Source organism: Triplophysa rosa, linkage group LG18, assembly GCF_024868665.1.
Source record: "Triplophysa rosa linkage group LG18, Trosa_1v2, whole genome shotgun sequence".
NCBI classification, from domain to species: domain Eukaryota; kingdom Metazoa; phylum Chordata; class Actinopteri; order Cypriniformes; family Nemacheilidae; genus Triplophysa; species Triplophysa rosa.
In genome coordinates this window covers 11,747,590-11,764,678 of record NC_079907.1, presented here as the reverse complement: position 1 = coordinate 11,764,678, position 17,089 = coordinate 11,747,590, and the positions used below count along the sequence as shown (strand labels likewise).

General features: G+C 39.7%; 1 protein-coding gene across 1 annotated transcript; it reads right to left on the bottom strand.

Annotated features, from left to right (window-relative positions):
- Positions 1 to 4,345: 4,345 nt before the first annotated feature.
- Positions 4,346 to 8,573, bottom strand: LOC130568924 (uncharacterized). The gene is made up of 3 exons (XM_057358175.1): positions 8,553 to 8,573; positions 8,365 to 8,457; positions 4,346 to 8,289 (listed from the first exon to the last, which is right to left on the bottom strand). The coding sequence occupies exon 3, from the start codon at positions 8,277 to 8,279 to the stop codon at positions 7,371 to 7,373; it is 909 nt and encodes a 302-aa protein (XP_057214158.1). The 5' UTR covers positions 8,280 to 8,289; positions 8,365 to 8,457; positions 8,553 to 8,573; the 3' UTR covers positions 4,346 to 7,370.
- Between the last annotated feature and the right edge of the window lie 8,516 nt (positions 8,574 to 17,089).

Genomic DNA, 17,089 nt, shown 5'->3' with positions numbered 1-17,089 from the left:
TAAAGCCAATATCAAAGCAAGAGTTTGAGGAGCTTTCCCAGGCTGAGGGGAAAGATCATGTCAAGAGAAAAGCTAAAAGTGAGTGATAAATGTAATTCTCGTTGTGGCAACTGGATGAGAATGCCAGGATGTGTAGGTGTGTGCGTGCGTGTCAGTAAGGGTTGGCATGATCCCACCTCACCTGCATGCAAAAAGAATAATTTCCTGAGAAGCTCTTAGTGCTGTCTTCAGGGGCTAATATTTTATACAGTAGCTATCTAAAACCTCCAAATGAGTTCTGGGCTCCCCTTAGATTACTTTTCAAAAACATGGTAAAAAATGCAAATGCCTTCAAGAGAAAGAGAGATTTCCACCCACTCGATGTGTTTCAGAACCACTGTGATGACGGAGTAGAGTTTCTGGGTAATGAAGGATTTGTCCAGTTCCCATCATTTCTATGCATCAACCACGTCTTCTGAACTTGTTTTAATGGGATAGTTCACCCAAAAATGAAAATTCCGTCATCATTTACTCACCCTCTTGTCATTTTAAACTTGTATGACTTTCTTTCTTCAGCAGAACACGAAAGAAGAAATTTTGAAGAATGCTGGTAACCGAACACTTCTATTGTATAGACTCAAAACCAATGCAAGTCAATGGGTACTTTAGCGATTTAAGCCACAACAACCAAGGTATGGTATGGTCACTATGGTAACTGCTATATTATTTTGACATATAGCCTTGAGTGATTATCATGACTCATGCGTATGTACACCACTTATTCCAGATCATAGCTAAAACATTCAAGTTGATATAATGAGAAATAAAGGACTTGACCTGGGATGCGTTCTCTTATCCAGAGCTCTAATGTAGGTTTTGGCTCAGAGTCAAGTCCACATCTTAAAGGGGTCATATCATGGTGGAATCAAATCGTCCTTGATCCTTTAGAATAAAAGAGTTCTTTGTCCTATGAAAACATACTGTAAACACAGAAAGTCAAAACTTCCCGCACCCACTCTACAAGTCATTGTCAACAATGCTGATTTGGTATTCAACACTGTGGCCCATCCAAATTGAGGCAATAAAGAGGAAGTAGAATAGTTGCTATTATTCAGAACATCAGAATAACTAACAATGAGAGTTTATTTGTAATAAAAACAACCCGTAATCATTTCTGTCTGATCTTAAGTGTTTGAATGGCATATTGACTGTGAGTCTGTCACAATTTAATTTAGGCTTTCCTACAAGGCTGTTATTATTAGGATGTGGCAGGTAAAACTACAGCAAACACATGGCTCACAATTATTTTGCATGTGAAGACAATGTTTGTAAAGTCTTAAAGACACATGAATAAAATTCAGCCTGTCCCAGCTAACATATGACGTACCAGTTACGTAATGTTTTGGTACTTTTTATTAAGTTGTCAACGTAACTGGCACGTCTCAGGCATGTAATTTCATTACCATTAGATAACCAATGTATATTCTAGTGAAGAATCAGCTTGAAATGAGATAAAAGTTTAGCGCGGGACTTGATTTCGTCCATTGAGAACTGCTGGAGGGTTGGCAAAATGGAGGATTTGAATGCCGGTTTGCAGTCAGTCATTGGCCCTGTCCCAAATGGCGCACTTCATGTGGACTTGCGGTCTCGTGGTCTTCGGCGAAGCCCTCATTGATGCAGACTCCACTGAAGTCCCCTACACAGGAATCCTTGCAAATGCCCAATCACAGAACGGATGGGAGGAGTGTCGTGGATGTCAGACATATACATGACGGATACATTTTTAAATGTATGTTTTGATAAAATTCAAAATGAATTTATTAATTAGTTTCTTATTTGCATTATTGCTTATTTATTTTCTATTAAAGCGGCAACGAGCAACTTTTGCTCACTGTTGCCCCACGTGGTTGATAAGCGGAATTGTCTGTATGCAGTGTTGTAAAAACTGTAGCAAAGATTTCCCGCTGGCAACTCAATACACATAAGTTTGTTTACTAAGCTGACGGACCCAGATACGTCGTTCAAACTATGTCCACCGATCAGGTAAAGTAGTCCGTGTTACCATATGTTCTTCGTATATCAGTACAAAGATTTATGTATCGTAAGTAGTCAACCCTGTGTGTTCGAAGCAAGGTTACCAACTTATTCTGGTAACTTTGGCCAAAAAAATATGTTATATTATGTTATTCATAAACTGTATATGTAACTGTACTGTTTTTGAAATCAGCGTTTCATCTTCATTGCGTACCACACGGGTGCCAACACTATGGGCTGTACTACAACCTCAAAGTAGACTCGGGGGTAGCAGCTGATTGTTAGAAGTTAGCACAGAGCGTGCTAGCTACATGGAACATTTGTATTTACCCGAAACACAACGCATGGACTTGAATGTGTTTTGTAACCTACTTTTCTTTTGTTATTATATCAGAAGTCACTAAACATAATCGCGACCAGGCATTGTGTTTTGTGTAATATATGTAATAACTACAGTCAACTCGGTATGAAAACAGCGCATAGCATGTACATATACATAACGACAACATTAGCCTAATCAACTACTGAACTGTTCAACATTCACGTGGTTTACTGGTCTGAACAAAATAATCTGCTACTTTTTACCACAACACGTTTAGTGTGGTTGTTTAGTCTTTATTTACAAGCACTACACACATTCATGACGAGACACGAAAACATGCTAGCTATCGACACCGGCAACCATATATAATCTCTCAGCTACCTTACGCTTATAAAGTGCGAACCGGTGTTGTGCCAATGACACAGACTAATAACAAATACGTTCAGAAGTACAGGACAGTAACAAAAAATGTACAAATAACACATACAAATCCAGGAGCCGGACCGCTAGGTCTGCATCCGTTTTGCAACCCGTTGCCTCTTGCTGCTCTCGCCACCAAGTGTAAGCCCGTCCGATATTGATTCGTGTCCGGCCTCATGTCTGATCACTCTCTCGCTTTTTTTTCTTTGCTTCCTCCGACAAAACCCTCTTTGGTTTTTTGGCTGGCTCTGCCATGGTGATGTTTTGGTTCGTTTCGTCTTACTGTTAGCTCTGCTGTTGGCTAACTTCTCCCAGGTTACGAGTAAAACGTGACGTATGCCGTAGAGCAGGGGATAGGCGGGGCTTGTACCGGCCCGAACACCAAAGTTACAAGTGCAATTTCAGCCGATAGGAGGCTGCTCAGGTAGCAACGGCAGTAAAATTCGTCCAGTTAAAAGTTGACCTACCACTAAAATAATTTTAGAGACATTATTTTAAGGTCAAAAAGTTGCTCGTTGTTGCTTTAAGCCAGCTATTCAAAAATAAAAACGTTTAATGCAGTGCATTTTCTTACTTAAGGTAATAAGCCATGTTTTGTTGTAGATTTATATCTAGTTGTCTCTGGGCTCTGTAAAGCTAAACAACACAGCTTCTGTATTATAGAGAAATATTAAAATACAACATTTATGCATATTAAGAAGTGTATACAGAAGAATGTATACAAATAAATAAATATACATAAGCAGTTGCATTTACGTCATGCCAAATGAATGCATTACAAACATAAGTATCTATTGCATAATGCTCGGGTGGCATATCAACATATGAAATACAAAACAATAAAAACCGGCAGCTCCTGTCCCAAATAAAAACAAGTGTGGTCGACTTCACGCGGCGCTGCGCAGACTGATCAGCGAATGACAACAAAGTACCGCGAGAGTGATTAGAAAGCACCGCTTGCTCTTTCCGGCGTGATGACCTCAAGTCTGTCCCAAAATGCACTCCCATGTACCCTTGTGGACTCGTGCCTAGTGCCCTATAGGTCTGCACTTCCTGACGTCACCAAGTGTGGACTCGGAGGAGGTCCACAAAGCCGGAGTGCGCCATTTGAGACAGGGTCATTGAAGGAATTGACAGGAAGTGAAGAGAGGTTAACATTTTTGATTACGAGGTCACATGAATTAAAAAAATAAAATAAAGCGCACAGAAAAGTAAATAAAAAACCACTATAAAATTCCATAAAAAATTTGAGTAGTAAATTTCAATTTCACTGTGAAAGAGGGTGTAAAATGGTCATAAAATTCTGAATTATGATTGACTGCTTTCCTGCCTGAAAATAAACATTATATTACATGTCATAAATGGACATTGGAGAGAATTTTTTTTTCTGAACATGCTCTGTAACTTCTGCACATCAGTGCCATTATATGTGACTGCCAGAAATAGAAGGGGAAATCTAGAGGGGGCCATTTAAAGCATTAATATGAATCATGGCTGATATTGCAGAGACCATTGTGGCTCTCAACCAGACACTCCCCTCAAACCACCCCCCCCCACCACCACGTTCCACCTGCAAGGACATGACGCAGAAAAGTGCTGTGTCCTCATGATGTAAGACAGTAAATAAAAATGAGCGATGGATGGCTCAACATAGGGTGTATTAGCAACTGAAGAGTAGACAGGACAAGCAGGAATATGTAAAGGTTGTTGCTGGAAAAAAACTAACAGAAAAAGCAGGAGAAAGCAAACTAGATGCAGCAAAGAGAAAGAGACAAAAAATGCATTCACAGTTCAACTGTGTCATGTTTTATGTTACAATGTGTTCTCCGATTCCCATGTAATATGCAGAGTAAACCATTTGTGACCTTGGACAACAAAACCAGTCTTATGGGTCAATTTTTCGAAATTGAGATTTTTACATAATCTGAAAGCTGAATAAATAAACTTTCTATAGATATATGAGTTGTTAGAATAGGACAATATCTGGCTGAGATACAACCGTTTAAAACTCTGGAATCTGAGAGTGCAAAAAAATCAAAATATTGAGAAAATTGCCTTTGAAGTTGTTAATCAGGGGCACTGTGGCAGACCATCCACTCACAAAAATAAAGTTTTTATATATTTAAGGTAGGAAATTTACAAAATATCTTCACGGAACATGATCTTTACTTAATATCCTAATGATTTTTGACATAAAAGAAAAATCAATAATTTTGACCCACACAATGTATTTTTGTCTTTTACTAAAAATGTTCCCGTGCTACTTTAGACTGGTTTTGTGATCCAGGGTCACATTTGTAGGTTGATTTCCATGAAAAGCATAAACAAGGAGTGTTCAAGAAACTAAATCATTTTTGGAGATGCTAGTGGAACAGAAATTATCCAGGATCCAAATAAACTACAAAGCTAGTTACACAGACATGAAAGTCTTCAATGTACATAAATCGAGGAGGCTATACTGCTGATTACCTTTCCATAAATGCAACGAAACATTAGAGATTACCTGAGTTGAAAATTACATTGCGGATATTCATTTTGCGGATTAGGTGGCTTGTTACTGTGGGCAAAGATAAAGCTTTGATCAAATATGACTTTGTACCTAATGCAGCATTCATGAGGCACTCTGACACAGCGTGCACATAAGGTTCTGGGTAAGAGGCTATGAATAAAATGCACACGTGTGAGTCAGAATCAGATAAAATGCTAATGAATAAAATTATCTTAGCTTTAAGGTGATGTATAACTTTTTCAATGTTAAAAGTTTTTCTTCTCTCCCAGGATAAACCTTGGTACAGTACGTATCTCATAGCCTACATATATGACTGATATACCAAACTCTATTGTTTAAGGCAAACTAGCACTTACTTTTCTAAGCAACTGGATAAACAAACAATAAAACAGCAAACAATCACCAAGACTAAAGAAATAGTTCACGCATTTTTTTTTATTTAAGTAATAACTTATTCATCCTCATGCCATCCTGTAGGTGTAGAGGTATATGACTTTCTTTCTTTGGCTCAACACAATCTGAGTCAGTTTAAAATTAATAATATCCTGGCTCTTCTTAGTGCTGTAATGGCATTGGGTCGAACAGGGTCGATCCGGCATGGGAGTCGGGCGTTCTAACGAGGAGGCTAAAGACCACAGCCTCTAGCGTCTGTCGCTAGCAGTGTTGGGGAAAGTTACTTCTAAAAGTAACTAGTTACAATATTGAGTTACTCTATAAAAAGGTAACTAAATACGTTACACTTGGGTACTTTTTATGGAAAGTAACTAAAAGTACTTTTGCGTTACTTTTGCATTACTTTTTCTCACCTAACTGGTGCTCACGCTTTTCCAGACTTTGCTGTTCTTTAGTGTTTAACACTGTAATGCATTTAACATTCCTATATAGCCTATAACACACCTTTATTTTCTTTAAAACACACATTTCAAATATTTCCTCACCAGTAGTCCTCCACCTCATCAGAGCTCTGCCTACTGTTGACACTGCTAACTTCGGTGTCACTCTCCATATTTATTGTGTTTTGACAGCGCGGCTAGTTGCACAAGATGGCGCCGGTGAGCTTTTGGGACGGCAGAGTAGTTTCCAGTCGTATAACACTGTGTGGGAAAAGGAGGATTTTGGGCCTGCAAATATGGGTGTTTTTTTTGTTGTTGTTGTTTTTTTTAAGTAATATATAAGCGATATGACAGATCCTCTTTGCATTGCTGAGCACTTTGTTGAGCCAAAACAACTCGATAGTGTTATACGAAATTATAATTAATCTAACATATAATATATTACTAATATTATATAATATTATTTTGAGGGGAAAATTACATTTAACATATTATGTTGTATATGCTGGTATTTGGTGAGGAGACTAACAGATGACAGTTGTTTCCTCTCTTTCTCCCGTGCTCCGCCCACTCCCCAACCCTTCTTCTAACAGTGACCATGCCCATTTAAATCTGCATATCTGTCTGAGCGTGTGGCGCCACAAACAGTCGAACACAGCTTATCTTTACATTCACGAGGCATGAGACCATTGATTGCTGTTGCGTGTCATGACTTGCGCTAATTTCACAATCTGAAAGTTATCTTCCAAACATAACTGGCATTTGCAGGACAATTGCTTGCTGTTGCGACTCGTGACTCGCACTAATTTCACGATCTGAAAATTATCTATTGAGCATGACCGGCATTTGCAGGCATTTTGTCCATGGTGGCGAGTGCGGCCACACTATAGCTCCGCATCTGAGCTCTGGCCTCCCATCGCTGTGTCAACGGTTGCCAGATTTGCGTAACAAAATCGAAGCCGGAACACTGCAGCACTGCAGACATGGCAACACTGCCTATGTCTGACTAGCGACTATTTCTGCGCAAGCATGAATTCAGAATTTCACTTCTGCAGTTAAAAAAATGTTCATATAAATCAATGATTAGACTGAAAAGTAACTCGAGTTACTTGAAAAACAAAGTAACTCGAGTATCGATATGTAAATTTAGAAAGTAACTGCCTTACATTACTTGTTACTTAAAAAGTACTCTTATTACATAACGCACGTTACTTGTAACGCGTTACCCCCAACACTGGTCGCTAGAGCGCCTCTTGAGCTCGAGGAGTGAGGTTTACACATTATAAGCGGCCTGATGAACGGAGGCATAAAAACGGTCCATTTTGCCAGGCAAGACCGGCTTCGGGGGGGCGGAGCAGCCCGCCCTGGACGGGATTAAGATGCCTGGCGATCGACGGCTCGACAACAGGGGATCACCCAAGCCGAGAGTTGCAATGCCTTTGACCTCCAGACCCGCGAGACCGTGTTTGAGATTCAGCGGGTCGCTCCAGTAGTGCCTCATGTGCTTCGTGCACGCTGGTAGGACGGGGAAGAGTTGTTTTCTCGGGCTGGGGTCCCTGCACTTTCCCATTATACATATCCCTCTCCTGGTCGGTGGCACTCTGCGGAGCCGGCCACTCAATGTTAAGGCGAGCGGCTGCTCCAGGAGGATGGACTGTGGTACGGCCGCGGCTGGGTTAACCTGGGGAACACCAGAGAGCGGGATTGGCTTCCTCGTCCTCTGAGACCCCAAGAAGGCCCGCGTCGTCTTCATCGCCGGACCCAGCTGGTTCGTCGTGAACAGGAGGTTGCCCGCGAAAATATCCTCTTCGGGGAACGCAGGATTAGGCAGGTCAGCCCAATTAAGCGATGTCGTGCCCCGGGAGGCCCCCAGAGGCGCATCGCCATCACCGTGTCCCCCATCCGAGTCAGAAAGGCCGAGCTCGATACACTGCGTAGCGGAAACTTTGAGTCGACGCCTCAGGAGCTTTTTCGGCAGCATAAGGCAATGGCTGCAATGCTCCGAGTTCTCCAAAGCCTCTTCTGCATGTTTGAGGCCCAAGCAGACCACGCAGAACTCATGAGAGTCCTTAGCGGCGATGAGAGCCCTGCATGCGGCCAGGCAGGCCCGTGATGAGCTGTTCGCGGAAGTAGCAGCAGATTTAGAGAGCGACATAACGGCGAAAAACTCGTTAACGTCCATGGTGGGCAGCCTTGGAAAGGAAAGGGGGAGCAGGTGAAAAAATGCACGAGTGTGGGCGGCTCAGGATGCAAAAAACACAGCTAACCTGGCTGAATAGACGACTGTCACGTCTGGCGGAGGCTGATCAGACGATATGTCCTCCTGAAGACACACAGTGAGCAGCGAAAATCCAACCGAACTGTGTTAAGCAGAGATTGCGAGAAGCGAATGTCAACTGGAGAATAGCAGCACAGGCAGACTTTATATGCTCTCAGGTAAGGAGTGGGGCCTTACCTGGCATTGACTGCGTGCTTCTGTCTGTCTAGCCAGACTTGGTGTAATTAGATGCTTCTGCAGAGGTCAGGTACGGATGACCTTCCCATTGGTGGATCTCGAACACGAGATGATGAAAGAGAACTTCTTTGGAAGCGTCACTGTATTTCATTAGTACACTTCGGCAAGACGTGCAGATCGCCAAACTCATAAAGCTTGCCAACAGCTTGCTGCTTGTTCTCCGTCGTCTTTGATTTTCAATGCTGTTTTTTCTATGATTGACTTGTTGCACACCGGTCTGTTGTTGTGGGGACATTACCACACCTCTAAACATGACACGGCACAAAACGAAACCTGAATGGTTGCTTTACCTGTCAGTCATATGGCCTCTTGGGTGGGCCTTGGCCAAAGAAAGCAGTGATAAGTTCCATTTGCCTGGCTACGCGAAACTAGACCAATACCTGTTGAGAGAAAGAGAGAGGGTTAGTGTTTTTTTCTTTTTATCGTTTGTCTGTCAAGTATTCACATAAGAGATGTGTTTTAAGTAGTTTTTTTAATGTTGTGAGAGATGTGGTTGACCGGACTGAGTTAGGAAGAATGTTCCACCAGGAAGGAGTTGTGAAGGAGAATGAGCTACTTGTGCTGCACATCTTGTTTTATAGGGGCACACACACCGGTGGTAGCGTTCCCTGATAACAGTGGTTCCTAATCCTGGTCCTCACGACCCCCGGCTCTACATATTTTGTATATTTCTCTTATCCACCTTGCTTAATAAATCCGTAAGTGCCTTGCGAAGTGGACATCACTAGGAGCACTATATGTTCCATTTGAAGGCATAACCCTGATAATACACACCTGAACATGCTATTCAAAGCCATGTTATGTATGGCGCGCAAGGTATAACGTTACTATTTTAATGGCAGTAGGTCTTTCTTGCTTGCTGTCTAATGAAATTCCGTCTTACATTTACTTCGTATTACAGGTGGGAGAGGGGGTGTATCCTAAAACTGAGCTGAAAGCTGATTAGCTGCCCCCACGTGTACTGTCCAATTGCATTTGTTAACTTGATTGACAAATGGATAAAGAAAAGCATTTGGCAAAATGACAAAGAAAAGCAATTGGCAACTCGAGAGAGAAAAGTATTTGGCAAATGCTTTTTTAAAAAGCAATTTAAAATGCGCATTTAAATTAATTTATTAATTAACTTTTATTGTTTAATTTTTTTACGTTTTAAAGCATGAATTATATCAACTGTTTTAAATGTATCTATTTATTTTTAAATTTAAAATGATTTTTTAAATTACAATTTTATTGTTCAATTAAACTATATTTTAAAACACAAATTAAACAAACCATTTTAAATAAGTTTAATCGGTTTAATCCTCCCTAGTAGATCCCCATTTCTGAAACAATTTTGTTGGGATCACTTGATATAGTTTTTGGTGTGAACGGGTCTTAAGCATACCTTAGCAACAGCTTAGCAAACACTAACAACCTAGAAGTGTGCAGACAATGTTTTTTTTTCAGAAAAATAAATCCTGTTTTCTCTCTTTAGCTCTTAGCACCCTTGATTTTAAATACAGAATGACTGTATTTTTCTGTACAGTGCCAGCAAATCAGAACCATTTGCAGAGCTGAAAGCAATTTGCTAAAAATGTTATGAATCACCGAGGGAGTCGCCGCACTCATTTTCAATCCATTTAAAAGACCTAAATCCATCATGACAACTGAGGTCACTAAAGACTAATCAAGCCCTGAGATCTCTCGGGAGAAACTTTCATCTGTTTGATTAATCATTTATGTTAAGTATTTATTGAATTTGAGCGTTGTCTTTGTGCTGCGGCTTTCTGTAACAATACCTCACGTCCCCAAGGCCCAGCAAAAACCCTTCACAACATGACCAGCATCATCCTGTCATGATCCTGTCCTCCTTGTCAGGTATTTTCTAGTTTTGTGGACAGGGTTGTAACAGTAGCCTACCATGTCTTTTGAGCTTGTTGTGTTCTGTGTGGAAGCACATGGCCATTGTTTTGTTGTTGTTTAGTGCCATGTGCTCTCCTGTCTCGTCTCCTGGCCCCGCCTCCTCGTTTCCCTGTGTATCTTCCCGTTAGTGTTTCATTCCCCACATCTGCCCATTGTAATTATCCCTCATTAGTTTTCCCTATTTAATGCCCTTGTGTTTGCTGTCCTGTGCTGGTTTGTTCCTTCGATGTCTCTGGTGTCTACCCTGTGTCTCAGTCTGCCCTGTTCCTGGCTTGCCAGTTCGTAAGCAGTGAATGATTAATTCTAGTTTTTGTTTTTCATGTTTTTGCCCCCTCGTGGGAAGTGTTTTGTTTAAGAGTTTTTTGTCAATCTTTAGGTGTTATTATTTTCCTGTTTTTGTCCCATCGTGGGTCTTTTGGTTTAGGTCAAGTTTTGTTTTGTTATTTGCTGCTTTGTTATTTCAGTGGGTTCTCTGTTTGAAAATTATGACACATCCAAAACTCTGACAGTGAAGACATTGTACTGTACTGTACTGTCATATCACAAAAACTCAATGATCTGTCACTCCTATTGTTTTAGGTGTTTTTACATCACTGAACTAATACTGTTCAATAAAATACTTTCAAGTCTAGTTTGAACTGTTACTGAAAAAAGTTTGAAATCTGACTGGATGGATATTCAAGGTATATAAACTGATGGTAAACATGAGTGGCACGGAATGAGCAGAGCACGACTATCTTTCCTATTCATTCTCTATGGTAGGCTCTCCCAGGGCATTGTGGGACTGACAGCGATGCTGAAAGTGGTGAATATGACAAATGCTGAGCTTTATGCAAATAAGGACCAAAAACACCTTGAGGCAGCAATCAGTGTGAGGGGAAGGCAAGTCAAGGTTGTGATATCTGTCATAACTGTTTTAAGATCTGCCAGTAATTGTGGAATATCTTGTGGATTCAGTGCTTAAATTGCACCTATATTTAATTCAGGTTTCAAATGCAGATTGCACACTAACTGAGTTGGAACTGAGTTAACTGGGTTAATTAAAATGTATCAAATTCACAAAATCAAAATAAATATTTTATTCCTTTTAGTCCTCTATTCAAACATATTAAATAATATGTATTAGAAATGTAGCATGCATGTTGTTCAGTTTTTGAAGCATAACTAATAAACATAATAAACAATAATTCTTTATTTCCTATACATTTTGTTTTTAAGTCTTTTTGTATATTACAAAACCATTATTTCCTGAAATGCTGTATGTTGCTTTTTATTTTGTTTATTTATTCATTTATTCGTAAACACATACACTCTAAAAAGTGCTGGGTAAATATTGGACAGAACACACTGCTGGGTTGTTTCCTCTGATGGTTGGGCAAAGACAACTATTACTATTGCATTATCGTATAGTGAGCAAATAGTGCGCAAATATATGTTTGGACATCACTTTTGGCTACTACTACAAATGATGACGTTGTATAAAATGCAGATATAGACTTGAAATACTTAAGCAATTCTGATTCGTTTTTTATCCCCATATTTTTCAAACACACATCAAAAGCGATAGACCTCTGGTAAGATCCCATGGACCAGGTTTCTTCTGAACCACAAGACCACGGTTAGACATAAGATTAAATCCTCACACAAATATGAAATTCACCAGACAACTTATAAAAATGACTGATCACTTTCCATGAACATAAAATAAGACAGGAACAGGGAGCTTCTTTTCTAGGAACAGAATGAACTTTGTTAAACCTAATAAAACCAAACATTAAGATTCCTCTAATTCTTTCACTCCACATAATTTATCTTTAGAGTACAACATTTTAAATTCGACAGCACCCTCTAAAAAACCTCACAAGCTTTTAAAATATACGACATGAGTCTGCCAGCCAGACTCATGACCAATAGATGGGCAATGCATGTCAGGCACTTATATGAAGACAGGAAGGTTAACGGGTCTGAAGATGAGGAACAATTCTGCGTGAACAGCTAATCGATGCATGCTTCTATGAACATTACTTTGCAGCACTCATTGAAAAGCACGTCTCTCTCGAGGCAGGTGCCCTCCAAAGCAAATGAACAAAGAGCCCATCTAAAGTCTCACACACATGCACAAACGCACACACAGTTCCTCTTCTCAGTCTTTAATATGAGCTATCCATTCTCCTCAGCAAACTACTGTAAATTATCACTAGTGGGACTGTGAATGCTGATTGTCAGGGTAATGCATGTAAGGAGAACAGACGGTGACGGTCTCTCTTGTGACGCAGAGCCGGTGCTGTGGAGGTTTAAATCTGGTATTGGACTCCATCACGCAATAAGCACAGCTCGACTAAGTAGCACAAAGCTTGGTTTCCCTCAGTGGAGTGTGTTGGACTTCTAAATTGTCTGTCTGCATTTGACTTGAAAAATCATGGTTCGGTTTCATTTGATGTTTATATTTATTTAGTTTCGTGGCAAAGAAAGCATTAACTATATCATCCAGCATGAATAACACAAAGACCTACAATAAATAAATACAGTATACTCTTAAAATAAAAACGGTACAAAAGGTTCTTCACAGTGATGCCATGGAAGAACCATTTTGGTTCCATTTAGCTCATTAGTTCATTATTCCATTTAGCCAACTCACAGAACATATCTTAAAGTTCATTTTGATTTGTATCTGACACTTAGGGGTTATTTCCAGGTAGATGAATTGCTTTGTAAGTAATGTATCTGTTTCCACCAGTATCATCAGCCAATCACAACAATATAGGCGCATCAGACCCGTTGTTTTTGATAAACTATGTAATGCACCATTAGGTCTTCCACAGTTTTACAACAGCCATTAGCAACAAATTATACAAATTGAGAGCCTAGCTGGACCTATGCATATTAGTCATCCACAAGCGGAGACAGAATATTTCTCCTGCTTAACAAGATGTGACCGACAGACCTGCCTGTCTATCTATTCCACTGATGCACACACACACACACACACACGCACGCACACACGCGCACACGCACGCACACACACACACACACACACACACACACAGACAGACAGAGACAACTAATGCACAGCTATCAGCACATCTGAGGTGGTTGGGTTCAAACAGGTGAAAGTCTTTAAGCAGATTTGAGTAACAGGCTGTGTTTGTAGATGGCTGTCCTAAGCAAATACTCTTTTGCTTTCTATATTGGGGACCATCTGCAGCAAATCTGGTATTTGGAGCAACTGTCGTGTGACTTTAGCATGACAATTCTCGCATAAATCAAATCATATCTGCGAGCTTCATGTGGTAACTTAGCACAGAGTACAGGTGACATTGAGGACAAAACACATACAGTATGTGATATGAAAACTCATATGACGGTCAACATTGCTTGGATTAGTCAAAAATGACAACAAAAACGATTCAGCGAATTTATTTTTGCATACTGCTATCTACAGTAAATAAGAAAATGAAAGCTACATGTAGTGTAGATGTAAAAGGGACAAGCAAGAATAAGATTAATTCTCTGTGGCTTCGTCCTCTAAGACACCCAAAAATGTAAATTCTGTCATCATTTACTCACCCTCAGGTTGTTCAAAACCAGTATAAATTTCTTTGTTCTGCTGAAGACAAAGGAAGATATTTGGAAGAATGTCAGTAACCAAACAGATCTCATCCCTCATTTACTGGCATAGTATTTATTTTCCCTACTATGGCAGTAAATGAGGGATGAGATCTGTTTGGCTACTGACATTCTTTCAAATATCTTCATTTGTGTTTAGCAGAACAAAGAAATTTATGCAGGTTTAGAACAACCTGAGGATGAGTAAATGATGACAGAATTTTCATTTTTGGGTGAGCTATCCCTTTAAGCATGAAATCAGTATGTCAGTGGTGCATAGAAATGAAAACATATTGAATAATCCTATGCACATCGGCTGTGAGCGTGATGGGCTACTTCTCTTGAGACTGCCCTTTTTAACTCATTGCTATACTTTATTCATCCTGTGTGTCTCCCAGTACCACATATATCATCTTTTCATATGCCACCATGGAGATTAAGTAATGAAATTCTCTAATGTGTGAATGGAAAGGCATGAAGGGCATTCAAAGAGCCGTGTTAACCCCAATAAGAAAAAACCTTGTGATCTCCAGGTTTCAGTGTGGCATAGATAAATGAGATCATGAGCTTCATGTCCCCCAGAATCGTCTCACAAATCACTTCCGTAAGCCAAGAGTGCTAACTGAATATTTAATAGAAATCTTTAAAAATGATGGTTCCTTCATCATTTAGTCACCCTCATGTCATTCCAAACCTGCATGACTTTTTTCTGCAGAACACAAGGAAGATATTTTGAAGAACGCTACACTCAAAATACTGTATATATTAGAATTCACCAAAAATATGAAGTGTACATTAAAAATATAATTTGTCAATTAAATACTTATACAGTATTTTCATTAAATAAATTTAAATAATGTAAATATGTAAATTTTAGAGAGATCAACTATTGGATTTTTAATCAATTTTTTAAAATATTTTCCACTGAAAAAATCAGTTAAATGATTTTAAAATATTTTATTAAATTAAAATTATTGTATATTTTTGTGATATTTGCCACATTAATTATTTTTAGTACCAAACATTATTGGCCCCCTTCCCTTATTGACAAAAGAGAGACATTTTTCAAAATATCTTCTTCCATAAAAAGAGTCATGTTTTGAATGGCATGAGACCAAATAAATGATGACATCATTTGTATTTCTGGGTGAACTATCCCTTTAACAGTATTATTATTTTCTCTTAACAGCATACAGCGTGTGCTAATGATTTGAAGCAGACGTTGCCTTGGTTGCTTTAAAGGGCAGCGGCTCATTATACATATCAAAGTTATTCTCAACTGCCTCGTAAGTGTCTGATAAAGCATTCGAGTTGCTAATCTCTCATGCTCGAGATGGTAATTTGCCCCTAATGTGTGCTTAAAGACTTCATTCTCACAAAGGGTTGTATGTGTGGTGATTATAGCTCTAGTAAATGGGGCATTCTGAAGTCCTGTGATAAATTTCAATGAATGCACATCTGGAAATCCAGAGATACTATAAACTATAAAGAAAATCTAATTAGTTTTGAATATTCATACATGACAAGATTAATGTCTCTTAATATTTAGTTATTAAAAGTAAACTTTAATGTTCATGCCCATGACATCCCTCAGATATTAAACATATTCATCTTGGTCATCATCTGCCGATGCTTTCTCTGTGGCGAGCCTGAGGTAAAATGTGGCCAGTGCAGTTATAAATTTCAGCATAAATTTGAAAACAGGTTCAAATTAAATAATCTGATTCGTGTATTGAGGAAAATGGTGTTCAATGAGAAAAGCAAAGCAGTAAATTATTGAAAGCAACTTCTTTGTTGGGTGTCCTTTCCATCCATGCATGCTTTCCCACTTAAAAGAAAACACAGAGCTAGGCTTCCTTTTAAAGCAGCATTTATCCTTTACAGATCCTGGAGGGATCAAGCATTCCTGTTTAATGCACCTAATCAGGGACAACTTTATTTATACCCACAATCCTTTGCAACCTCGCCTCCAGTGCATCTGCTGTTTGGGAAATGGGACATGAGATGTCCGAGCTCTTGCACACTGGGAGAGGAGACTTGCACACTCCTAACAGCCCTCATTTGTTGGGTTATTTAAATATGTGTAAACGTAATCCCACTCACCAAGGTTTGGTTTCAGAAGAAACACACAAGCACCACGGGGCATTTATATTTCACATCCTGCACTTTGAAATTGGATTTTTAACAACCACGTGCTTCCTTTCAAAGCCGGTCCCTTCCTCCCGTTTCCGTAGGAAGAGAAGCGACATCAAATGTGTTGCAGAGTGAAGTCGAAAATATTTTAAAACCCATGGGGTTCCCTGTGTACTCCCACTGCACAGATTTCAACCATGTTCTCATTCAGCTGACTGAACTGATGGGTGGAACCTGACACACAGAGAGGAGAGAGGAGAGAGAAGAGAGAGAGAGGGAGAGAGAGAGAGAGGGAGAGAGAGAGAGAGAGAGAGAGAGAGAGAGAGAGAGAATACAAGACTGAAAAAAAGCTGTGGGTGGCGAAAGACAGCCAATTTTTCAGATGAGAAGTCACAAACACTGCCATTTTAACCTTGAGAAAATGTCAAACTTCAGGAGTAAACCAAGGTGACAAGATATCAATGGCAGTTCAAAGCACTAGCCCCAACCCCACAATTAATTAAACGCACCAAACTTAGTTAAATGCATCCTGGACTCTAATAAAATAAATGAAACGCCTTCATCCCGCGCCAATTCTATTTTTAGGTGGCAAATGCCATTTTGAATTACCATCAATGTGTAGCACGTACTGCCCCCTGCTGCCCAATACACACAGTATTTACTAAAGCGTAGGATTGTTTTGGGGGAAAAATGATTGGATGGTATGACGCAGTGGCCTTCAAAGTAGTCACATTATCAAAGGCAGCACAGGACGCAATAATTATATTATCAATGAAAATGCGATATAGTGCGTGAACGCTGCCAAAAGAAGAAACATCCTGCTTGTTTCCTGAATC

Coding starts and splice junctions, on each gene's coding strand:
- LOC130568924 (XM_057358175.1), bottom strand. CDS start 8,279: ATGGACGTTAACGAGTTTTTCGCCGTTATGTCGCTCTCTAAATCTGCT.